General features: G+C 45.4%; 1 protein-coding gene across 8 annotated transcripts in view; it reads left to right on the forward strand.

Moving 5' to 3' along the window:
* The window catches only part of ENPP2 (ectonucleotide pyrophosphatase/phosphodiesterase 2), a 189,307-nt gene extending 181,173 nt beyond the window's left edge, over positions 1–8,134 (forward strand). For all 8 annotated transcript variants that reach the window (XM_073679813.1, XM_073679812.1, XM_073679817.1 and 5 more), the window contains one exon: positions 7,528–8,134. In XM_073679813.1, coding sequence (XP_073535914.1) covers positions 7,528–7,698 — 171 coding nt within the window. In that variant the 3' untranslated portion in view covers positions 7,699–8,134. The remainder of the gene's footprint in view (positions 1–7,527) is intronic.
* The last annotated feature ends 18,815 nt before the right edge of the window (positions 8,135–26,949 follow it).

Below are 26,949 nucleotides of genomic sequence, written 5' to 3' on the forward strand. Positions count from 1 at the left end.
GTAACCTCAACAATCCCAGACCCATCCCTCCTGCCCCTGCTTCCCCAGTCTCTCTTTCGGGCGCCCTCTGGAACGCCCGCTCGGTCTGCAATAAACTTCCATATATCCACAACCTCTTCATCTCCAAAAAACTCTCCTTCCTCAGCATCACGGAAACCTGGCTCACCCCCTCTGACACAACCTCCCCTGCTGCCCTCTCCTATGGTGGACTTACATTTTCCCACACCCCCCGCCCCAACAACACCCGCGGTGGAGGCTTCGGCCTACTCCTGGCCAACACGTGCTCCTTCATCCCGATTACGCCGCCCCCCTCCAACCCCCTCCCCTCCTTTGAGGCACATTCCGTGTGCATCTTCTCTCCATGCAACCTCCAACTGGCAGTTATCTACCGTCCCCCAGGATCCCCCTCCTCTTTCTTTGACCACTTCACAACCTGGCTCCTCCACCTCCTCTCCTCTGACATCCCCACCATCATCATGGGTGACTTCAATATCCCCGTTGACACCCCCTGCATTGCCGCCTCTAGACTCTAGACTCCTATCCCTAACCTCCTCCCTCGGTCTCTCCCAATGGACCTCATCCGCCACACACAACGCCGGTCACACACTGGACCTTATCTTCACCCGCCTCTGTTCCCTCGCTGACCTTGAAAACTCACCTCTCCCCCTATCTGACCACAACCTACTGACCTTCTCCTCCCTCCCCCCCTCGCTAATCGCCCCTCCCCGCACACTCCCCCCACCCCCGTAGAAACCTCAACTCATCGACTTCCACTCACTCTCCGAGTCCCTCCTCCCTCTCTCCGGCTTAGCTTCTTCTCAGGACGCCGCCGCCGCCACCCTCTACAACACCACCCTCACCACAGCCCTCGACCAAGCTGCCCCGCTCTCACACGTCACAACCCGTGCACACAGACAACCCTGGCTAACTCCCCTCACGAAAAAACTTCGGCAGACGTCTAGAGTGGCTGAGCGGAAATGGAAGAAATCCCACTCCGCTGAACACCTCACCCTGTTCAAACAGTCCCTCACCGCCTTCAAGACTGCTCTCACGAATGCAAAACAAGACTACTTCTCTTCCCTAATAACTGCCCTATCCCGCAATCCCAAGCAACTTTTCAGTACCTTCAACTCTCTACTCTGTCCCGCTGCACCCCCCCCCTCACCCCTCATCTCAGCCGACGACTTCACCACCTTCTTCAAGGACTAGATTGACAAAGTCCGACAAAGCTTCGATCTACAAGCCGCTCGGCCCCCCACCCCCACCGCCCAACCCCCCTCACCCAAATGTAGTTTCTCCCCCATGACAGAAGACCTCCTCTCCTCTCTGCTAGCTCACTCCCACCTCACCACCTGTGCCCTCGACCCCCTCCCCTCCCACCTCATCCCTAACCTCACCACTGTCCTCATCCCCGCCCTAACCCATCTTTTCAACCTATCACTTAAATCCGGCACTTTCCCATCATCCTTCAAGCATGCCACAATCACACCCATCCTCAAAAAACCCTCCCTTGACCCTGCAATAGTCTCCAACTACCGCCCGATATCTCTCCTCCCTTTTGCCTCAAAATTACTTGAACAGCACGTTCATGCCGAGCTGTCCTCCCACCTTTCCTCCTCCTCCTCCCTCTTCGACCGCCTTCAATCCGGTTTCTGACCCCACCACTCCACCGAAACAGCCCTAACTAAAGTCACCAACGACCTACTGACCGCCAAGAGCAAGCGACACTACTCCGTCCTCCTTCTTCTCGACCTCTCCGCCGCCTTCGACACTCATCGAATCCACGGCCTCCAATACCACCTCTACGCTGACGACACCCAGCTCTACCTATCTGGTCCTGACACTTCCGCCCTACTATCCAAAATTCCCCAGTGCCTGTCCGCCATCTCATCCTTCTTCTCCGCCCGATTCCTCAAACTCAACATGGACAAGACCGAGATAATAGTCTCCCCCCCCCCCCCCCCCAACAGGGCTCTCCCCAGCTCCACAACTTATCCATCACAATCAATGACTGCACCCTCTCACCCGTCTCCCACGCCAAGTGCCTCGGGGTAATCCTCGACTCCTCCCTCTCCTTCAAGCGCCACATCGAAGCCACCGCCTGCCGACTCCAACTGAGGAACATTGCCCTAATCCGCTCGTTCCTTGACCAGGACTCGGCAAAAATGCTTATCCACGCCCTCATCATCTCCCGTCTCGACTACTTTAAATCCCTGCTCACTGGCCTCCCCACTTCCTCCCTCGCACCTCTCCGCACCATCCTCAATTCTGCTGCCAGACTCATCCACCTATCTCCCCGTTTCACCCCCGCCTCCCCCCTCTGCCAAGCCTTTCACTGGCTCCCCATTGCCCTGAGATCACGGTTCAAAACCCTAACCCTAACATACAAGGCCATACATAACCTGTCCCCTCCCTACATCTCCGACCTGGTTTCCAGACATGTCCCCCCGCGCGATCTTCGCTCCTCTCAAGAACTTCTCCTCTTCTCCCCTCTCATTTCCTCCTCCCACAACCGCCTACAAGACTTCTCTCGTGCATCCGCCATACTCTGGAACTCTCTCCCCCATCACATCCGACACTCCCCTACCCTGGGAACCTTCAAGAAAAACCTAAAGACCCACCTCTTCCTTCAGGCCTACAGCCTACACTGAGACCCATCCGCTACACCATCTCACCCTCTCCTCTCCCCTTCCTCCTGTCTCCCCACCCACCCCCTATAGACTGTGAGCCCTTGTTGACAGGACCCCCTGCCCTACTGTACCAGTGCGCCTCGTTTGATGTTTCATGTTCGTGTCCCTGTCTGCCCCTACACTTGTAAAGCGCCATGGAACCTAATGACGCTATATAAATATTTATTAATAATAATAATAATAACATTCCAACTAGACATGCGAGGCCTCACTCAATTTGCTTGTATTGAGCAAGGCTGTGCACTTCTAGTCGGATTGTGACCAGAAGTATGCAAATTGCCTGCCCGTTCTTGCCACCAACATTAGAGAATTCTGACAGCATGTGGTGTGCATGCTGTGAGGATTAAGCAGTCTGCAGTCATGTAAAGTGACTGCAGACTTTTAGTCAAAGACCTGACAAACCTTTTCAGATCAGACTACTCGGCCATTAAAACGGACGAGAAAAGGACCTGCCCAAAGACACTGATCCGTTTTTAAAACTGATGTGTATATGGATCAATTAAGCTTTATGGGTACATGTGCTGACAGAAACGGACAGAACACAGACATGTCACATGGATGTGTGAACGCTGCTTACACCACAGTATTCATCGGTTAGATGGTGGCCCGCTTTCCCCATGGCACAACTCTATCAGACCCAGGTCACTGTTTGTCATGGAGTGGATGCTGAGCTTGCAGTTGACCCACTCACAGGTCTAAGGGATCAAGACAGCTGAATAGTTTTTCACTCCTAGGTCAATGCTCCATTTTACAGGCCACCTTTTTCCCTTAAACTCCTCACAGGCCTTTTCCTCTCCCAACTACTAATCCAACACTCCAATTCAGCAACCTTCTAACTGTACTCCACCTCACTGTAGAGGCCAGTTGCTAGTCCCGGTGACCAAGACCATGGTCTCTGCCTAAGGGCAAGTCGATCCGAGGAAAAACATCTGACCCGTGCACGGCCCCATAGACTAACATTGGTCCTAGTGTGGTCTGCTATTACACTCTGACCAAAAATACGCTGGTCTGCAGCTGCCCTAAGAATTAGGAAACTTTGGTAGGCTACCACTGGCCCCATCTACTAATATGGTGAAGCATTGCGGAAGCGTCACCACCTGCTCACATGTCAATCAGATATCTCAGCTGATCACATTAGGGGCCTCTAGTAGATGAGACCATAATTGGTTTCTTAAACAAATGGTCCTATGTTTTTATAGAGGGAAATAATATGTCGACACCTCTCCATGAGGGTTCCGAATACTTAAATGCTCTAAATTTTCCTTACAATACAGCAGTCGCCAACTCCTATTGATTTCACTGGGGAGTTGACCATGCATATCATGTCTGTGGTGACAATACAGTTGAGGCTGCCTGATCCTTATGTATCCTAGACAAACTTTTCCAAAAAGGACACCCTAGTGGAAATGGGTTCATGAGAAATCAATGGTATCCACTTGATGATAAATCAATCATGGCTCTCACAGCCCCGTTATGAACAGAAGTCACGATGTTCATATAATCAGAGCCTTATGGAGGTATTCTGCCTTTGAACCTTGACTTCTATAGTGGCGGCACAATAAAGGTCCTTGAGATGAAATTCCTGTGGATTTCCGTAAGTAAAATCCACAGCGCGTAAAAGTGCCAGGCACGGCCAATTGCTGTGGTCTTCTTCAGTGAGGAAATGTCCAGGGAATGTCAATTTTTGTTGAAAATTTCTACTACAATTTTCGTTTTTACACTTCTGTTTTTTTCCCACCCCTTCTTCCAAGAATCAGTCTTTTTACTTTTTTTATACACATGGCTGAATGAAGGTTATTTTTTTGTCTTTGTTTTTTTAAATGTTCTGTCATATAATTTGCAGTGAAAATAAATATATACCGTATATTAATATATATATTCGCAGATTCTCTGTGAATTACATGACAGAACAAACATACAAAGAATTTTCCCTTCAGACAATTTCGATGAACAAGGCCCATAGTAACATTTAATATACTGTCATGGCCAAAAGCGTTGGCACCCTTGAAATTGTTCCAGAAAATGAAGTACTTCTCCCAGAAAATTATTGCAATGATACATGGTTTGTTATACACGTGTTTTTATGTGTATTGGAACAACACAAAAAAAGAGGGGGGAAAAGGCAAATTGGACATAATTTCACACACAGCCCCAAAAATGTTGTTTTGGCAACTTTCCAAAACTGTGGATAAACCACTTGTGTTTCAAGCATGTGATGCTCATTCAAACTCACCTGTAGCAAGTAACAGGTGTGGACCTTATGAAAAATCACACCTGAAACCAGATAAAAAGGGGAGAAGTTGACTCAATCTTTGCATTGTGTGTCTGTGTGTGCCACACTAAGCATGGAGAACAGAAAGAGGAGAAAAGAACTGTCTGAGGATTTATTTCTCAACAGTTTTGGTTCTTATCAACAATCTCAAGGTTACACGTCCATCTCCAGAGACCTTAATGTTCCTTTGTCCACAGTGCACAACATAATCAAGAAGTTTACAACCCATACAACTATAGCTAATCTCCCTGGATGTGGGTGGCAAAGAAAAATTGATGACCGGTTACAGTGCAGGATAGTCCAGATGGTGGACAAGCAGCCCCAATCAAGTTCCAAAGAAATTCAAGCTGTCCTGCAGGCTCAGGGTGCATCATTGTCAGCGTGAACTATTCGTCGATAGTTGAATGAAATTAAATTCTATGGCAGGAGACCCAGGAGGACCGCACTGCTGACCTAGAGACATAAAAAAGCTAGACTTCAGTTTGCTAAAATGTACGTGAGTAAGCCGAAATCCTTCTGTGAAAGCATCTTCTGGACAGATGAGACCAATATAGAGCTTTTTGGTAAAGCACGTCATCCTTCTGTTTACAGAAAACTGAATGAGGCCTATAAAGCAAAGAACACCATACCTACAGTCAAATATGATGGAGGTTCAAAGATGTTTTGGGATTGTTTTGCTGCCTCTGGGATTGGGTGCATTGACTGTGTGCAAGGCATCATGAAATCTGAAGATTGCCAAAGGATTTTGGGTCACAATGTAGTGCCCGGTGTCAGAAAGCTGGGATTGCATCCTAGGTCATGGGTCTTCCAGCTGGACAATGGCCCCAAACATACTTCAAGAAGCCTCCAGAAATGGATGGAAATAAAGTGCTGGAGAGTTCTGAAGTGGCAGCAATGAGCCCGGATCTAAATCCCATTGAACAGAGAGAGATCTTACAATTGCTGTTGAGAGAAGACTCCTTCAAATATGAAAGACCTGGAGCAGTTTGCAAAAGAAGAGTCGTCCAAAATTCCAGTTGAGAGGTGTAAGAAGCCTGGTGATGGTTATAAGAAGCGACTGATTGCAGTTATTTATTCCAAAGGGTGTGCAACCAAATATTAAGTTTAGGGTGCTACCAATTTTGTCTGGCCCATTTTTGGGGGTTTTGTGTGAAATTATGTCCATTTTGCCTCTTTTTCTCTTTTTTTTGTATTCTGCAATACACACAAAGGAAAGAAACGTGTGTATAACAAAACGTGTAATTGCAATAATTTAGTGGGAGAAATACTTCATTTTCTGGAACAATTTCAAGGGTGCCAACACTTTCGACCATGACTGTATATATTATCTTATATGTTATTACGGGCCATGTTCATCAAAATTGTCTGAAGGGAAAAATCTTTCTTGCCCATAACAACCAATCACAGTTAAGTTTTCTATTTGTAAACCGCTTTGATGAAATTAAAGCAGCTCTGTGATTGGTTGCTATTAGCAACAAAGACCATTTATTTATTTTAAGCAGTTGACAAAAGCGAGGCCTTGTTTTTGTAGCCTATAGCAACCAATCACTGAGCAGTTTTTATTTTGTAAACAGCTCTTGTAAAATGAATTCTGCTCTGTGATTGGCTTTGATTTTTTTTTTTTTCTTAAATTGTGCTTGGTGATGTAAGGCTGCATGTAGCTACCTGGTCATTGAAACCCATGCCATGAAGCTCACAGAGAACAGTTTTTTTTGCTGATGTTATAACCTGACATGGTACCGTCCTATTACAGTACCACGCCAGTATCAGTAACCAGTTCAAGACCAGGCCATTTACCCCCATTCCTGGGTAGTTTTAAAAAGTTTAGAAAGCCAGAAAAAAAAATTTCCTTACAGATATTCAAAATTACTTTTTACATGTCATTTTTGTAATATGTGTGACATAATTTGTATCTTATTTTAATACACTTTTTTTTTTTTTTTTGGCAGATCCATGTTAAGATAAAGGAAATGTCTGGTTTTCATTTATTTTTATTTTTTTCATTTTTATAACCACAAATGATATCTTAAATGCAATTTAAATTGTGCTCCCCTTTTTAACACTGTTATTTTTATATATTTACGCTGTTTTTTTTTTTTTCAATTTTGATCATTATTTTTTTTATTTATGTATTTTATTTTCATTTATTTTACACATTGTACCCTCCTTAACCTGATTTCCCTTATAATTGAGGCTGGTATATGACTATGAGCCCCAGTTACAGAAGAGATGCCGAGGTCTCTTAGGACCCAGTAACTTCTGCTCCTTCCCTACACCCTGCAATCATATGTGGTGTACACAACTTCCCTTTTCGGGGAGTCTGGCTGTGTCACAATAGAGGAGCTGCAGGTTACTGCCTGCAGCTCCTCTATTGTGCAGTGATGTCTTACTCCATATAGTGTAATTAATAAACTGTAGAACTCAAACATATTTTTAACTTCAGGATGTAAAATATGATGGTTATATTCTCTGACCTCTAAGTGGGGTGTTGGCTTTGGGGCCAAACATTTTGCATGTGACATTTAAATATTTCTAACAGAGAAATGTTCATTTTTGCTCCGGCAGAACTCAGAGGATGAATCTAAGTGGGTGGAGGAGCTCTTAAAGATGCACACCGCTCGTGTCCGAGACATCGAGCAGCTCACCGGACTAGATTTCTATCGGAAGACCAGCCGCAGCTACACGGAGATCCTGTCCCTGAAAACGCACATGCATACGTTTGAGAGCGAGATCTAATGCGCTCAGCTTGCAGATGTCAGCTACTCTTTCAAGTGGTGTATATTTTTATATTGGTTTTATTATTTTTATTTTTTTTTTGTATTTATTAATTTTTAAACCAGGACACTAAACTATATTAGTATTTTAATCCTTCGTGTCATGCACATGTCATTCGTCCAGTAATGTCGTTCTGTAGATGTCTGTGTTAGAAAGTCTTACGGCTGCAGCTATAGGCTCATAGACTAAGCTTGTTAATAGTGCTGCAGAATTTCTTCTTGCACTGGGAATTTTTACTTTTCTAGTGCAGCGCTGATTATATATTTGTAGACTTTTTTTTTTTTTTTCCCCGAATATGTAAAGTGACTTATATTAACTGGAAATTGTGAACAAACATATTTATGTTGTATGGATTAATGGAACCTCATATAATAAACCACACAAATTTCATTTTTAAGCCTATTTGTCCCCTTTGCATACTTTTATAGCACGGGAGTCCGGAAGTAATAAATGAATCTGCAAAAAAGAAAATTCAGATTCAAAGATTTCTTCAAATTTGTCCAGGAAATTTTTGGATTTACATAAAATTTATTCAAGGTGCATCAAATGTGCACAACCACAAAGCATAATAAACATGGGTAAAAAAAAAAATTATACTCTTTAGGCTGTCGCCTAACCCACAGGCAGCCCCGCTCCAGTTGGTTCTTCATTAGGCATCTTCTGGCACCTGCCATCTCTGGTGTCTCCTGAACTGATTAGGCCCAGAGAGAGACATCAATACGATGAAGATGGCCCAGTTAAGACTGGGCTGAAGATGAAGGCCAGACCGCGGCTGCTCTGGGTGAGTATTTTATTTTTTTTTTATCCTCTTTTGAATCTGAATTATTTTGTAACATTTGAGGCAATTTTAATTGGCCTCGAACAGAGTTGCTCATCTCTAGTATCATGATAGAGAGGGAAAAAGCGGCAATTGCCAAGTGGTTCATTCACAACAGAAAAACATGGAAGCTGGCAGAGGCAGTAATTTAAGGAAGAGGGGCTACAGATGGTCATGGCCAAAAGTGTTGGCACCCTTGAAATTGTTTCAGAAAATGACGTATTTCTCCTACAAAATTATTGCAATTACACGTTTATCTCCTTGTGTGTACTGGAACAACACAAAAAAAAGCAAATAGGACATAATTTTTCACAATTTTTAGATCTCCCCACAGGTGTTCAATGGAATTTAGATCCAGATTCTTTCCTGCTGGCCACTTCAGAATTCTCCAGCTCTTTTTGTTTCCATCCATTTCTGGGTGCTTCTTGAAGTATATTTGAGGTCATTGTCCTTTTGGAAGACCCATGACCAAGGAAATAAACCCAGCTTTCTGACACTGGGCACTACATTACGACCCAAAATCCTTTTAGTAATCTTCAGATTCCATGATGCTGTATACACAGTCAAGGCACCCAATGCTAGAGGCAGCAAAACAACCCCAAAATATCTGTGAACCCCCACCATATTTGATTGTAGGTAATGTGCTCTTTTCTTTTTAGGCCCCATTCCATTTTCGATAAAAACTAGAAAGAGACGTTTGGTAAAGCACATCAATCGTGTATAACAAAATGTGTAATTGCAATAATTTTCTGGGAAAAATACTTAATTTTCTGGAACAATTTCAAGGGTGCCAACACTTTCGACCATGACTGCATACAAACACCATGTAGCCTAAAAGTGCCTTTTAGGCTACATGGTGTTTGCATGCAGTCATATCTGTTGTAAGACTGCTATCACTACAGAGTGTGCATGCATTTTTGAGATGGAGAATCAATGTCAGCCAAACCTATCAATTCTGCTCAAGATTGGGTAAACATCTAATATTTATGGGGGCCCCTGACTTTTTCTTTTCCATGTCACAGGTCTGGGGTCAAATTGGAAAAAAATCAGGCAGTTTTAACATGCCCATATCTTGCCACCTCCAAAGGTGAGTGGTAGGAGTTTTTTTCCCCACTTTCCATTGAACACACCTCCACAGTCAGCAGAGCCCAGTGCGCTTCTGTATGGGATTCGGTCATAATAGCTGTTGAATAACTGACTAATAATTATGGATGTTTAAATTGATGGAATATTTACCCAGCCATACACATTAATGGCCTGGTTATAAGGACACTGTATGGTGGTATACAGTGAAGGTGTCGCAGAGTGCATCTTCTTACAGTCACCGCTGTACTTACGAGAGCTTCAATCAGCAAGATATCTTGAGTAAACAGTATTTACTTCATACTGGTTAAACATGAGAATACAATTCAGTGTCACACAGTCTGTGTGCTGCTGACATAACACATTCAGGAAAGAGAAAAAAAACACAGGAAGTAAAAACAACCAACAATTGAGAGCTTTTCTCCCCTCATTACAGCAAGCATATAACTTTATACACTATCGCCATCTGCTGTCTGGTTAGTACAAAGTCCTCCTTTCACTTATAATAAGTCCTAATCTGTTGTATATGCCAACAGAAGGAAATAATTATTTGATCCCTTGCTGTTTTTGTAAGTCTGCCCACTGACAAAGACATGAGCAGTCTATAATTTTAAGGGTAGGTTAATTTTAACATTGAGAGATAGAATATCCCAAAAAAGTTAAGAAAATCACATTGTATAAATTAGATACATTTTTTTTAAATTTTGCAGTGAGAAATAAGTATTTGATTCATTTTGGAAAACAACACTTAGTACTTGGTGGCAAAACCCTTGTTGGCAAGCACAGCAGTCATTTTTTGTACTTGATGAGGGTTGTGCACATGTCAGGAGGAATTTTGGTCCACTTCTCTTTGCAGATCATCTCTAAATCATTCAGATTTTGAGGCTGTCGCTTGACAACTCGGAGCTTCAAATCCCTCCATAAGTTTTCTATGGGATTAAGGTCTGGAGACTGGCTAGGCCTCTCCATGTCCTCTATGACGGACTCCTTGCCAGAGACGGACTACACCTCAACATACCCGGGAAACACACATTCGCCAGGAGACTCGCAACACTCATCAGGAGGGCGTTAAACTAGAAGAAGAGGGGATGGGAAGAAAAACGCTGGACACGAACATGCAACCAGAGAACATACTAATGAAAGATATGAAGTGCGACAAAGAAGGGAGGTAAGAAAATTTCTAATACAATCCACAGTGAGAAGATTGGAACAAAACAAAATCGTGTAAACTGCGTGCTAGCAAATGCCAGAAGCCTGACAAACAAGATGGATGAACTGGAAGCAGAAATATCTACAGGTAACTATGACATGTGGGAATAACCGAGACATGGTTAGATGAAAGCTATGACTGGGCAGTTAACTTACAGGGTTACAGTCTGTTTAGAAGGGATCGAAGAAATCGGAAAGGGGGTGGAGTCTGTCTATATGTAAAGACGTGTCTAAAACCTACAATACGGGAGGATGTATGGGAGGGAAATGAGGAGGTCGAGTCCTTATGGGTGGAGATACATGGGGCAAAAAACAAGAATAAAATTATCATAGGAGTCTGTTATAAACCACCAAATAGAGCAGAAGCCACGGAAAGTCTATTAATGAGACAAATAGACAAAGTAGCAAAAAATAACGAGGTGATTATTATGGGGGACTTCAACTACCCTGATATAGACTGGGAAACCGAAAGCTGTAGATCTCAGAAAGGAAACAGGTTTCTGTCAATTATCAAAGACAATTATTTGTCACAACTTGTGCAGGAACCAACTAGAGGGACGTCCCTTTTAGACTTAATATTAACTAACAGGCCAGACAGAATAACTGAGGTGCAGGTCGGGGGGCACCTGGGAAATAGTGACCACAACATTATACAATTCCACATGTGCTTCAGTAGGGTGCCCAGCAAGGGAGTCACAAAAACACTGAACTTCAGGAGGGCCAATTTGATCAGCTAAGAGATGCCCTTCACCTTATAGACTGGGATAGTATCTTTAGTAATAGGAGCACGGATAGAAAATGGGCAATTTTCAAAACAGTCCTACATAGTCACTGTAGAAGGTACATACCTTATGGGAATAAAAGGGCTAGGAATAGGAGGAAGCCAATGTGGCTAAATAAGGAAGTCAAGAGGGCAATGAAAACCAAAAAAAGGGCTTTCGGTAAACTTAAACAAGAAGGCAGCGAGGAAGCGCTAATATCTTATAGGGAAAAAAACTAAATCTGTAAGAAACAAATAAGAATAGCAAAAGAGGAGACAGAGAGACTAATTGCCAAGGAAAGTAAAACGAATCCCAAACTGTTCTTTAACTATATAAACAGTAAAAGGATTAAAACTGATGGAGTTGGCCCATTGAAAAATAACCAGGGTAAAATCATAGAGGGCGATGAAGGTAAAGCAAACCTACTCAATAGCTTCTTCTCCACTGTTTTCACAAAAGAAAACAATTTATTGGAGGAAATGCAGAGTGATAAAGTAAACCCTCCGCTAAATATCACCCACCTAACCCAGGAGGAAGTTCAGAAACGCCTAAATAATATCAAAATAGACAAGTCACCAGACCCAGATGGCATACACCCCCGGGTACTAAAAGAATTAAGTAATGTGATAGACAGGCCGCTGTATCTTATATTCAAGCACTCTTTATGGACAGGGACTGTCCCACTAGACTGGCGCCAAGCAAATGTGGCACCAATATTCAAAAAGGGGTCTAAAAGTGACCCTGGGAACTATAGACCAGTCAGCTTAACGTCTGTTGTGGGTAAATTGTTTGAAGGATTTCTTAGAGATGCTATTGTAGAATATCTTAATGATAATAACTGTCTAACTCCATATCAACATGGATTCATGAGGGATCGCTCCTGCCAAACAAACCTGATGGCCTTCTACGAGGAGGTGAGCTCACAGCTGGACCGGGGAGAGTCAGTGGATGTTGTATACCTTGACTTCTCCAAAGCGTTTGATACCGTGCCACACAAAAGGTTGGTATATAAAATGAGAATGCTTGGTCTGGGGGATAATGTGTGCAAGTGGGTAAATAGCTGGCTGAGTGATAGAAAGCAGAGGGTGGTTATCAATGGAGTAAGCTCAGGGTGTGTCAGGGTTACTAGCGGGGTGCCTCAAGGGTCTGTCTTGGGCCCTATATTATTTAATATATTTATTAATGATCTAGTGGAAGGGTTGCATAGTAAAATAGCAATATTTGCAGATGATACTAAACTTTGTAAAGTAGTTAATACAGATGAGGATAGGGCACAGCTACAGGAGGATTTAGATAAATTGGGGAGTTGGGCCAAAAAATGGCAAATGGGGTTCAATGCCGATAAATGTAAGGTCATGCACATGGGAAAGAAAAACAGCAGTCACCCATACATATTAAATGGGAAACCGTTGGGGAAATCTGACATGGAGAAGGACCTGGGCGTCTTGGTTAATAGCAAATTAAATTGGAGTGCCCAGTGTCAGGCAGCAGCTGCGAAGGCAAATAGAGTCATGGCATGCATCAGAAGAGGAATAGGGGCATATGATGAAAACATTGTTCTTCCTCTGTATAAAGCGCTGGTAAGGCCGCACTTAGAATATTGTGCACAGTTCTGGGCTCCAGTGCTCAGGAAAGACATATTGGAGCTAGAGAGGGTACAAAGGAGGGCGACTAAGGTAATAAAGGGAATGGAGGGACTAGAATACCCAGAGAGGTTGTCAAAATTAGGCCTATTTACGTTGGAAAAGAGAAGGCTTAGGGGAGACCTCATAAACATGTATAAATACATCAGGGGGCAGTACAGAGATCTCTCCCATGACCTGTTTATACCAAGGATGGTGACAAAGACGAGGGGGCACACTATGCGTCTGGAGGAAAGGAGGTTCCTGCACCAGCATAGAAGGGGATTCTTTACGGTCAGAGCCGAGAGACTCTGGAACTCTCTGGGAGAGGAAGTGGTGATGTCCAACTCACTTAATGAGTTCAAGAGAGGCCTGGACGCCTTTCTTGAGAACAATAAAATTACATCTTATGCTTAGTTAATTAATCCAGGGATTTAATCTGACTGCCAGATTGGAGTCGGGAAGTGAATTTTTCCTCAGTGATGTAGATTGGCCTATACCGCATGGTTTTTTTTTGCCTTCCCCTGGATCAACGCTGTGGAATAGCTGCAGTGCACAAGAAATAGGCTGAACTGGATGGACGCTTGTCTTTTTTCGGCCTTATAAACTATGTAACTATGACCTTTTAATGTGCTTCTTTTTGAGCCACTCCTTTTGTTGCCTTGGCTGTATGTGTAATGCAGGTGCCGGAATGCAACACACAGAGGACAGTCAGAGATGAATATAAACCGTTTATATATAGATATAACAGGTATCCTTAACAAGGGAATGGCAACAGGGGTAATTAATGGTAGTTTGAAATATTAATAAAATGCGAAGTCTCTCAAGGTAGTGCGGTACACCCATTCATGGGAGTCTGCACGTCAGTTCTTTAACTCTGTATATGACCCTAGCAGGGGTCACTGTTTATCCCCGCTAGGCCGAAAGTCTCTTCCAGACAAAGTCAATTAAATCACGCTTAGCTTTTTCCGCTTTACTGTGTCTGACCAGCAGATGGCAATCTCTCTCCATCTTTGAAGCATCCTGTAAGAATTCTCTTAAAGGCTCTCTTGCCTCTACTACATATGTTTTGGGTCATTGTCTTGCTGGAAGACCCAGCCACGACCCATTTTTAATGTCCTGGCAGAGGGAAGGAGGTTGTCACTCAGGATTTTATGGTACATGGCTCCATCCATTCTCCCATTGATGCGGTGAAGTAGTCATGTGCCCTTAGTGTGGCGCCCCTGAGGGTTCAGTCGCCACAGGGGTACTGCACCTCAGATAGAGGTGTGGTATCTCCTCTTCCAGGTAAGAATGGAGCATCACTCAGGACCCCACTTCACACTCAACACTACACCACTCCTGTCCTGTAGGGGGCCTAAATGCACCAGGGTGCTCTGCCGTCCCGGGATAGAGGAGATAGGGGGAACCAAAGATAGGTGAACCAAGTAGTGGGTGAGGGTGGAGGAAACACTTACAGGAAGCACTTATAGAATCATATATAATATATGGCCATCTTAGGTTCAAGGTCTTTGATTGTGGGTCTTCTGTCAGGGTCCAGCAAGAGTCTGTAGCTGGCTGAAGATTCGCGGCCCTCGCTCTCTGGCCTTGAGACGAGGAGCGGGTCAGAGTTAACAAGTGTGTCTGCCCGGTCAAGGTCCTGTTCTAAGAAGGTCTTGGAGAGGGAGCAGAGGAGATAGGCTCCGCAGGTAAAAGGATCCCAGGGGGATACGGATGGAGCGGAGTCGCCACCTGTATTCTTCACTCTGGCCTAGTCAGAGGGATTCCTGCTGCAAAAGGGGTAACTGGCCCCTGATATCTGACTTTGTCACTTCAAGTCTCAGTCAGAAAAGCCCGGAGGCTTAGTGGATCGCAGGGGGATATGGACGGAGCGGAGTCGCCACCTGTATCTCTCAAACTGTGTTTACCCAGTGGGACCCGGCCTTACACCACGTTCATACCACACACAGTCAGAAAAAGACTCAGTGGGAGAACTTACTAAGGAGAGGAACACACCAGCGGGGTCTCGACAGGTGCTCCTGATCTACCTGGGAAGTGCTGAACCCCCCTTCAGTTGTCTCCTTCTCACCCAGCGTCTTACTTATGGTTTTGTAGCCCATTCCAGCTTTGTGCAGGTCTATGATCTTGTCCCTGACATCCTTAGAAAGCTCTTTGGTCTTGCCCATGTTGTAGAGGTTAGAGTCTGACAGATTAATTGAGTCTGTGGACAGGAGTCTTTTATACAGCTGTCTTTAATGCAGGTAATGAGTTGATTAGGAGTGTCTCTGTAGGAGCTAGAACTCATAATGGTTTGTAGGGGATCAAATACTTATTTCTCACTGCAAAATGCAAATAAATTTATCTAATTTATACAATGTGATTTTCTTCATTGTTTTTTTTTTTGGATAATTTATCTCTCAATGTTAAAATGAACCTACCCTTAAAATTATAGACTGTTCATGTCTTTGTCAGTGGGCAAACTTACAAAAACAGCAAGGGATCAAATAATAATTTCCTTTAGTGTATTAATGCACAATAGTATCCATAACAGTAATCCTGAAGACTGGCAGAGTTCTTGCTGTATGCTAAGGCTCTATTCACATATCCAGTTGTCATGCGTTTGTAACTGATCCAGTATTACAAAAAAATAACCGGTCCTTTTGCAACAGAGCAAAAACAGATGCAAAACAGAAAGCAAAGTTTCCAGTTTTGAATGGGTCCATGTATAGAAAACAATTGGATCCGTTTAAAAATTTACACTTTGGTTCCATTAATAGTGTGGTTCCGTGTTGTTGTTTTTTTTTTGTTTTTTTTTAGCAGATGGAAAGTTAGCATACAAAGCATTTCAAATTCAAATGAATGGGTCCTGTACTTGAATATTTTATTTCCATGTTAAGCATCCAAAAGAGGAAATAATGAATGGACGGGTTTACAGAACCTATCTAACTCCCCAAGAATATGATGGGGACACAAGTTTGTTGGCCTTTGCACCCCTGAATCTGGAAGCCTGTTAAAAAAGCAAAAATTATTCTTGAATTTCAGAAATCAATAGTGCATATGAAAATAAGCAACTTTGTGATTTATTTTAGCAGAGAAATCTGCTTCTTTCTCCTTCTGAATTTAACTTTCACTCTCTTTAAAATCTCTTTTCAGGGAAGACGGTTCTTCGCATTGCTGAGATAGAAGATGACAGTTTGTGCTTTTAAAATTCTATGGAGAGAGGAGCTAGAGACAGACAGACATTCTGCTGCAATTTCTCCCAAAATGACAGTTTCAGCTCTCCATAGAACTCTATGAGCACCAACTATCCGCTCCTATCTCAGTAATAGAAAAGTCTGTATTTACTGTAGACCGATTTTTACCCATGAATTGCGAATTTTGAAAATGAAAGATCAGTCTTTGAGGAGAATGAAATTAATTTCTTTTTCTTAATCTGTACTATTGATTTTATTAAAAAAAAAAAATAAATAACAAAACACATGTCCGATTATATGAAAATAATTGTAATGGAAAAGTGAACAAAATTTAAAATGTATTTCAGTGGTCCTTCGTGGTTACAAAAAAAATAAAATAATTTGAAAAATGTGAAAAACAAAAATGTCCTTTTTATTTTCTCACCAATATCAGAGCAAAGAAAATGACTAAAAGAAGAGAGAATGGAAATAAAATAAAACTTTTCTCATGTATCACGAAAAGACACAAAAAATAAATTGACTATCCATTATCCAAACAAACATTCCAGTTCTTTAAACCACATTTGCAAAAAAACAAAAAGTGGCCTGGACTTAAACTGGCTAAAGAGTAACTTTTTTTTTCTTATATAAAAAGAAATTAAAACTACCACTGAAATACATTTTAAATTTAGTTCATCTTTCCGTAACAATTATTTTTATTTATTGGACATGTTTTTGTTTATTTTTGTTTACGCGGGTGTGGGGCTAGGAACAGCGAATTAGATTGGCAATAGCTTTTTTTATTATTTTTTTTTCCCTGCTTTTGATTTATTTTTGCTACTATTTTTCATTTATTTTACAATGTGCCCCCATAATGTCATAAAAGACCTTTGGGAGGCAGTTCATAATTTAAATCCATTTTTATCCCCCTGATTTCCCCTGTAACTGGAGCTGGTATATTAGCCCAAGTTATAGGAGAAATTCAGCCTCCTGGCTGCATAGCTGAGCTGACTGGGTCTTCTAGGACCCAGTAACTCCTGCTCTCTCCCTAAACAAAGCTACTATATGAAAGCTGGGAGTGCGGAGTAGACAGGTCACATGATTAAAGTCACCCCAGGATGTTGGTGATCTGTGACTAGAGCTGTGTATACAGCTATCTGGAAAGGTTGAGTCGGTAATAAACCATTTCTGCCTTTTCTATGGGGTGTTTGGCTGTGTCTGACTGTCGGCTCTTTTGTCCTGTGCAGCTGCTCTACTACTGTGTGCAGTTGTAGAACGTCACTGCAAAGAACGCAGAACGCCTGGACATTTGTCTTTGGCCAATGTGGTAGCAGCTAATGTCGAACATCGTCTGAAAAGGGCCATAGATTGCTAAGATCCTAGGACAACTTTAATCAGCAATCTATCTACTCAGAGATGTGGTGCAAGTCTTACCATCCACTGACTGGAGCAAGTGATGTCACCAAGCAAGTACGCTGACATCACTTACTATGAGATTCACAGAGAACCTGGAAGTCTGGTTGACTAAACCAAAACTGGTCTATTCTAATTTCATCTTACGTCTGATGCACTTCTAGTCTCATGGCCGGTGAGTTACTCCATATCGATTCCTCCGTCATCGTATAGCTTCAGGATTGGAGATATCTAGATGATATTGTGAAATTAATGTCAGTAAAAAAAAAAATGTAAACTAATATTTTCTGAAATGTAATCTGGGTATAGCCTGATTCACAGACATTCATTACACAGGCCAGAAAATGCTAAGACCCAATTATGCAGCAAGAAAGTAAGAAACCCTACAATGAACAAGAGGAAATCCCAAAATCGAGCTCAGTGTGAACTTCTGTACTATGCAAATCGCCTGAGAAATCGCTCCACAAGAGACTGCTGGTTAATACAGCTGTGTATTCATGGACTCGGAGGGGCACTGTTTCACTTGGGTAGTGTCCAACTGTAAGACAACTGTGTCTGTTGTGAATGTTAATGGACCCCAGGGGGGTGAAGACAAGATGCTTATTTAACTTTTTTGCTCTGACGACATTTCTCGTTACGGGACAATGTTGAGTAGAAGATATCGTGAAGTTATCATGAAGATCTAACAAGGTCAAATCTTTATTCTCGTTGTGCGCAGAGAATATATTTATAATTGGTCACTAGTGAATCATCCATAAGAAATACATAGTGGAATGGCATAGACTGCAAGCACCCAGGGCAAGGCTATAGACAGTCCAATATTGAGCTCCTTATCCACTGTGGTAAAGCGGCTTGCTTGGCTATACACGGAGGTAGACACGGAACACTGTCTCTCGGGTTTGTTTATTAAGCGTCATACACTAACCTGGAGTCCATAAAGTAAACACAGCCCATTCGGCATAAAGGCAAAACAAAAATACAAATATGTAGCACTTTCCATATATCGGCCGGGGTCCGGCCACTCAGGGTAAATCACACGTGGTTCAGCACAACACCTGCAAGCTCCTCTCTGAAGCAGGTTTTCTCCAGACACTGACCACCTCCTGAGTCAAAAGGCTGGCTCTTTATAGCCCCAATCTGCGCCCTGGAGTGGAGATAGGGTGGGTGGCGTCCGAAAGCCAGGGGTTTTGACACCTTCACTTACTAAACATGGAAGTCTGGACAGGGAATCGGCGTTCCCATGTAGATTCCTGGGCCTATGCTCCACCGAGAAACTAAAGTCCTGGAGTTCTAAAAACCACCTAGTCACCCGGGCATTCTTCCCCATCCTTTCCCTCATCCATCTCAGGGGTGCATGGTCTGACACTAACCTGAACTTCCGAACTAACAGGTAGTACCTCAGGGTGTCAACTGCCCACTTGATGGCCAAGCACTCCTTTTCTACAGTAGCATAGTTTTTTTCACAAGCCGAGAGTTTTCTGCTTAGATATAACACGGAATGTTCCTCCCCATTTATTTCTTGAAACAACATGGCTCCTACCCCGACTTCTGAGGCATCCGTCTGGACTATGAACTCCTTATTGAAGTCAGGGGCAATCCAAACTGGCTGCGTACACAGAGCGAGCTTCAATTTCTGGAACGCCATCTCTGCCTTAGAAGACCAATTGGCCATTGCCGTCTTTGTCAGTGGTGCTGCTATGATGGACAAATTCAGGATAAACCGCCAATAGTACCTCACCAGTCCTAAAAATGCTCAAACCTGTTTTTTGGAGGCCAGTTGTGGACAATTCTGGTGCTTCCACCTTCTTTACTTGCGACTTTGTCACCCCTTCTGACAATATAGCCCAAGTACTTTGCCTCTTCTTTCCCCATAGTGCACTTCTTCGCGTTAATGGTAAAGCCGGCCTTCCTCAGCGCATCCAGCACCGCCTGGACCTTCTGTATGTGACTTTCCCAATGTGGACTGAAGATCACAATGTCATCTAAATAAGTAGAGGAGTACTTCCTGTGCGAGGCTAGGATCCGGTCCATGGAAGGTAGCTGGGGCTCCCTGCAAACTGAACGGCATCCGGGTGTACTGAAAACACCGGTCGGATGTAGAGAAGGCCATCATCTCCTTGGCACTTGGAGACAGGAGGATTTGCCAGTACCCTTTTTTAGGTCCAGTGTGGTGATGTACCTGGCTGGCCCTAGCCTTTCAATAAATTTGTCTACCCGGGGCATCGGGTACGCATCGAATTCAGACACTTCGTTTAGCCTTCTGTAATTGTTACAGAATCGCCACACTCCGTCCGGCTTTAGCACAAGCACAATGGGGCTGGACCAGCCGCTCTTTGACTCCTCGATAACGCCCAGGTTCAACATTCTCCGCACCTCCTTGGAGATTACCTCGCAACGGGCCTCGGAGATTCAATACATCCTCTGGTTCACCCAAACATGCGGTTCCATCTGGATCTCATATTCCACAATCTGCAAGCACCCTGGCAACTCCGAAAACAGGTCTCGGTTTTGCTGAAGCAACTCTCGGCACTGTTGCTTCTGGGCTGGTGACAGGGCCTTGTTAAATCTTTCAACGAGGCCATCTGTCTGCGGATGGTACACTGAGGTTCTGAGCTGTGTAATTTGGAGAGCCTTACACAACTCCATCACTTTTGACATAAACTGGGTTCCCTGGTCTGTCAGGATCTCCTTTGGCAAGCCTGTCCGGGAGAAGATATGGACTAGCTCTCTGGCTATACTCCTGGCAGAGGAGTTTCCCAATGGTACCGCCTCCGGATACCGAGTCGCATAGTCCAGTACTACCAGGATGTATTGGTGCTCTTGGGCTGACTTAACCAAGGGTCTGACAAGGTCCATGGTAATCCAGTCAAATTGGACCTCTATAATAGGTAGTGGAACTAGAGGGCTCTGGAAGTGGGACACTGGACCATTTAGTTGGCAGGTGGGACAGGACCTACAGTAATTAATAATCTCTCTGTGACACCCAGGCCAGAAGAACCTCTGTAGGACCCTCTCGCGAGTTTTGTCTACACCCAGATGCCCTCCTAAGACATGAGAGTGGGCTAGGTCTAATACCTTACACATATAGGGACCCGGTACCACCAATTGTTCTACCACTTCCTCTCTTGGCTTAGTGACCCGGTATAGGAGTTCCTCAATTACTGTAAAATATGGGTACCTGGTGTCAGCCCCCGGCTCTTGAGCAACCCCATTTATTACAGACACACTCTCATAAGCATGTTTCAATGTAGGATCCTGCAACTGTGGAGTACCAAAATTCCCCCCCAGAAACCCCAAGTCTGGAATCTCTGCTTCTTGGGTCCCCGCCTTGTCCTCATCACCAGGAAGGACACATAGGGGGAATTCATCCTACTCTGACTGCGTTGGACATTCCACATGGTACTCCTGGCTCCTTCTTGAGTCACTTGGTATGTCAGTTTTACGCCATAAGTCCCAGAACAGGCTAAAGTCCTGCCCTATTATTACTGGGTGTAGCAGGTTTTTAACTACTCCAACTTCATGGGACTCAGCGCCGCAGTTCATCTTTATAGTCACTCTAGCAACAGGGTAGTCTTTGGCGTCCCCATGGATACAACGGATGCCCACGTTTTTCCCAGGGATCAACTTGTGGGCAAGTGTGGCCCTTATCAGAGTCACCAAACTCCCTGAGTCCAAGAGTCCCATCACCAGTATCACATTTATTGTTACGGGACACGCCTGCGGTCCCTCATCGGGCTGATAGTCCACACTGTAGGTGGGGTAGGCATAATGGGAACAGCGACATCCCAGGCTACAGTCCATTTGTTCAGAGGTCAGGGGGCAGTGGGCAACTATAGTCATGGGCGAGTGTCGCTTCTTTGACACCTCGGCCCGCTACAGGAAACAGTGCACTGTGGGGCTGCATGTGCAACGATGCTTCGAGATCTGAGATCTCCACAGTCCCTGTTAATGTGTCGGGTGTAGAACTGTCCCGTTTAACCCACTCAGTCAAGAAGCCAAACCAGCTGTTATAAACTGTGTTCTTTTTATGCACAGTCAAACAGGTGAACTTAGAGTTACAGGTTATGCATTCTTCATCACTTGCCACACAGTACATAGGCTCCATTCTCAGAATTACAGTCTGCACTTTGTTTATGGCAACAGGTACAGCACAGTATTGAGAAGAGATCTTAAATGCCTGCATTTTCCTTAGGATTCATACGGGTCCATGTGTGGGTCGCTATGTTCTGATCTCCTGTGTCCTTGCTTATATCAGTCCCAGGGGCCGCTCGTAGAGACGTCCTCCCTGTTTCAGTACCCACAGCAGGGCGATGCCTTGTCCCAAGGTCCCCTTTCTTGCTGGACAGTACGCTTCCTGGATTTCTAAACTTTTCTCTTGCAGGGTTCCCCACTTGCATGTGTCGTCTTGCTGCCTCTGTAACTAGGTCCTTTTCCTCATGAGCCTTGTAGTTCCACACAAGGAACAATCTGTCTTCCCTCTTTCTCTTACTCTTTTAGACTGACTGAAATGGATCCCCTCTCCCAGAAATCCACAGTACTCCCTCCCACTATGGGCTGTACTTAGTTAACCCTTACACTCTTTGTGCCTGATGTCTGTATCTTGTCTTGTATTTAGGCTGATTTCACCTACATTCTATACCAAACTGAAAAGAAAGACAGTGACATCTTGTGGCCTTCAGTCAACACAGCAGCCCACAGAAAGATAAACAATAAATACACAGCGGTAACATATATGTAAAATACATGTTCACACATTTAACCAACAGAAATATCAGAGGAGTGGGATGCCATCCTCACTACCCTCGCAGTTGCCCCACCCCCCTTTGGGCCTCTGCCCCCGATTGGGACCCCAATATGGAGTGGGCTGCTTTCCCAAGGAACCCTCGGCCCCCTGATACCTCTCGACCAGACCAAACCAGTTCATCAGCATTCCGGGGAGCACTCTGGCGGCAATTCCTCCCGCTCTGCCACCCTCTCAAAAACAATGAGGAAAGCTTCAACGTCATCACCCGGGGTCATCTTTTGCAAAGCTCTTCTTACCGTCTTCCTGATGTGTGAGTCATCACCTGGACTTGGAGGACGGTCTGTTTCTCTGCTGCGGACCTCCCCTGCTAGGAGTTCCATCTGGCGTTGCTGCTGTTGGATCTGCTGCATCAGGAGTTTATTTGTCTCTTGCTGTACCAGATACTGCTGTTGCATCTGCTGCTGGCTCTGCTGCTGCTGCTGGAACTGCGCCTGCTGTGCCTGCTGTTGCTGTAGCTGCTGCTGCACTTGCTGTGCCTGCAACAGATGTTTGAGCAGGTCCTCCATCTTGTCCGGCGTCACTTGCTGGCTTACAGCAGACTTCACCCAGGACATGCAGCACCTCCAGTAACAGTCACACGTGTTCGCTTGGAGTATTGCCCGCAATTCTAACACCACCTGTGGTAAAGCGGCTTGCTTGGTTGTACACAGAAGTAGACACGGAACACTGTCTCTTGAAAATTTCGAGTTAGTTTATTAAGCGTCATAAACACAGCCCATTTGGTATAAAGGCAAAACAAAAATACAAATATGCAGCACTTTCCGTATATTGGCCGGGGTCCAGCCACTCAGGGTAAATCACACGTGGTTCAGCACAACACCTGCAAACTCCTCCCTGGAGCAGGTTTTCTCCAGACACTGACCACCTCCTGAGTCTAAAGGCTGGCTCTTTATAGCCCCAAACCACACCCTGGAGTGGAGATAGGGTGGGTGGCGTCCCTCCCAGCACTTAGCCATCCACCTGTAAAGCATGCCCTTGTAAACCTGGCTATTAACCCTCTCTGCACCTAATGTGCAGGAGAAACTTCCATGTTTCACATGACTGAAGCCAATAGTCTCAGTGAAACATATCTCCCCTCCAGTATTCTGCCAGTGACTTTGTCACACCACCCAAGCACATGTTGCATTTTGAGAAAATACTCATGATAGTAATAGTTTGCCCTCTGGCTCCCTATTGTTTTCATTTTTTTTTCTCTGTATTCTGACAAATTTTTGTCATTAAAATTTGTCATTTATAGAATTTTTTTACTTTTTATACTTCAATTTTTTTTGTAGCTAGTTTATTACCCTTATACAAAAGCTGTAGAAAAACACATGAATCACACATCCAAAAATCATTTGTTGATCAAATGCCGCTAGGAAAAGATTTACAAAACTGAACATGAGGTTCTTAATTTAAGATTCTGATCAGACTGTATGAAGCCCACTGCTACGTCACAATGAGCCTTTCAGTGGGTTCCTAGCTTTTTATATCCTTAAAGGTGCTGCGCCATGGGTCAACCACCGTGGCAGCGGCGGTGCATCGGCAGGGTGGGCGACCTGGTCCTCCACAGTACCTATGCTACAAGGCTGAGTCCCCACCACTGCACCGACAGTTCCCCAGTTTGAGAACATGTAGTAAGTGAGTTTTTAGCTCTTTTTATTTGTGGTGTTGCTATGTTCATTCATAGGTGCTGTGGTGGCGTGCCTGTTGGGTTGGGTGGCCTAGAGCCATGGGAACCTTGCCTTGCAGCACAGGTGCTTGCGGCCCCAGGTCGCTCCCCCTACTGGTGTGCTGTCGCTTTGGCAGTGGACGGCGCATGCTGCCGCATCTTTTACGTTAGTGTGGCACCCCAGGGGTCTGGTTACCACAGTAATAGAAATATTATGTCTGAGAGCAAGTGGGAGGTTTCCTGGTCAGGAGCCCTTAAGCAAGCAACACCTCCTGCCCAGTCCTGGGAGGGGAGGAATCTGCCCTTATAAACTGGGTCTGGGGCGGGGTTAGACAGAACAAGCAGACACAGGGAAAGAAACAGCAGAAGCTCTGTAGGAGCAGGAGCTGAGTGCCGGGGGCTGGAGCTAAGCAGAGCTCGCCCTGGCAGAAGAATCTAAGTACCGGACACCGGAGTCCGAGGCTGTAAGGGTCTCTAAGTCCAACAGCAGAAACCAGCCAGCAGGGGATTTCAGGTCCTCTGGCCATAGAAGCCCGGAGGCTCAGTCACAAGCAAGGGACCAGCACCACCATCTAGGAGCGGAGGCTAACAGAAGGCCCAAGTCACCAGCCATACGGGTGAGCACTACACGGTACACTCAGGGACGTGGGCTACTATCACCCGCTTATAGCAAGGTAGCCAGGAAGAGTGCAGACAGACGGGGAGGCCTACAACTCCACCTGGCCACGGGAGCTCCCGCTTGCTCACAGACTGACCAGGCCTCTTATGCTAGCCAGTACTCCCGGGAGGGTCTGCCTTATTATCATCAGTAAAGACCCTGAACTGCACTGCAAAGACTGAGTCGTTCCTGCTGCGCTCGTGCACCATCACTCCCATCATCCACATCACTCCCATCATCCCATTCTCTGCTGCGCATACAACACCAGCCTCAGGGGTCTGCCTTGCAGCGGCGGTACACCCTGACCGCTATCCACGGGTGGCGTAGTCGGACAATTAACCTAAAACCTATAAAAGACTGCTACTGGTTTGACCACCTTGAGCCACGGGACCGGGTCGCCGCCACGGAGACTACAACCCCCAGAGACCCGGCTCCGGGTATCCCACACACGTGCACACACGGCCCAGGAGGCGCGTCAACTTTGGCGTAGTCGGCAGGATTTCGTGCCCGCAACCACCGGGTACTGCGCGCCTTCAAAAGACTCTCATACCTGCCGTGGTGAAGGCTCCCGCCATCCGCAGCTGTTTTCCCGTCATCCGCAGTAGTTTTCCCGCCATCGGGCGCCAGCTCCGCCCCACGCACCGACGCTGCGCAAGGTCCTGGAAGGGAGAGAGAGCAACGCTGACGTCACCAGGATGCGACACAAGGTCCTCGTCCGGAGCAGCACCAGCGGAGCCGCGGCCTACAGAAGAGGATCGTCGGAAGGTAGGCCACACTTAACTAGGGGGGAGGAAGATGTCGGACACGGAGGGACCCTCTACCACCAGCGCGGCCACTGCCACAGTAATGCCATTTGCAATGCCTTACATCCCAGGAGCGGCCTGGCTGCCCCAATACTCAGGGGAGTCGCATACCCTAAGCGACTTTAAAGAGAGAATGTACAGCCTATTTAAGGTATACCCCCTGACGGAGGGGCAGAAAGTGAGCATATTGATAGGCCAGCTAACTGGCGCAGCCCAACGCGAAGTAAAGTCCTGGTCAGTCAGGGACAAGGAGACTGTGAAGGAGATCTTAGCCCGTCTGAAGGACACTTTTGATACCCCCAGCTCAGCCGAGATCAAAATGAGATTTTATGGGTGCAAGCAGCGGGCCCAAGACAGTATAAGAGACTATGCTTTGAGTTTGCAAGAGGCCCTGAAGGCCATTAAACAGGCAGACCCTGACAGTGTGCGGAATGCAGATGAACTGTTAGCTGAGCAATTCATTGAGGGTCTGCTGTCCAACGCCCACCGAACCCAGTTACGTGCAATGGCCTTGCGGAACCCTGGTTTAGACTTTGCAAAGTTCAAAGACAGGGCCATCCGGGTGCTCAGAGAACCGGCACTGGGTAGCGCTGTAACCCACTGGCGCCCTGCTATTACCTATCACCAGGAGGCGGCACCCTTGTCTGCAGAGCCTATAGGAGCTGGTACGCAGGCTTTGGACAACAACCCGGCTACAGACCTGCACCATCAGGTCCAAGAGCTAACTAAAAGCGCAGCCGCGCTAACCCGAACTGTGCAGTCTTTACAGGTCTCTCCTCCAGGAAGGATCAAGCTGGCCACCAGTCCGGAGGACGTCCCGTGGTGCCGACAGAGGAGGATCCCATCGTCCAGAGGAAGACCCAGCGACAGATACAACGAGGACGGACAACCCATCTGCCGCCGCTGCAATCAACCCGGACATGTGGCAAGGTACTGTCATTTAAACGGGCACAACCTGGGGCAGAGGGCCAACCCCCAGGCATAAAATCATCAGGCCCTTCAAACTGGCGTGATAAATATGTAGGGGGACGTTCAGTCTTGCCTGTGGTACTGGATGGCATTCCAATGAGTGCCCTACTAGACACCGGGTCACAGGTAACTACCATCCCTTATGTGCTCTTTAAGCGGTACTGGAATGACTCGGACATAACCCGCTACCCAGATGACGACCTGAGTATCATCGCCAGCAATGGTCAGCCCGTGCCGCAGGTGGGATTCAAAGAGGTGACCATTAAAATC

Source organism: Phyllobates terribilis, unplaced genomic scaffold (assembly GCF_046119375.1).
Source record: "Phyllobates terribilis strain yellow unplaced genomic scaffold, ASM4611937v1 Scaffold_4__5_contigs__length_816908805, whole genome shotgun sequence".
NCBI lineage: Eukaryota > Metazoa > Chordata > Amphibia > Anura > Dendrobatidae > Phyllobates > Phyllobates terribilis.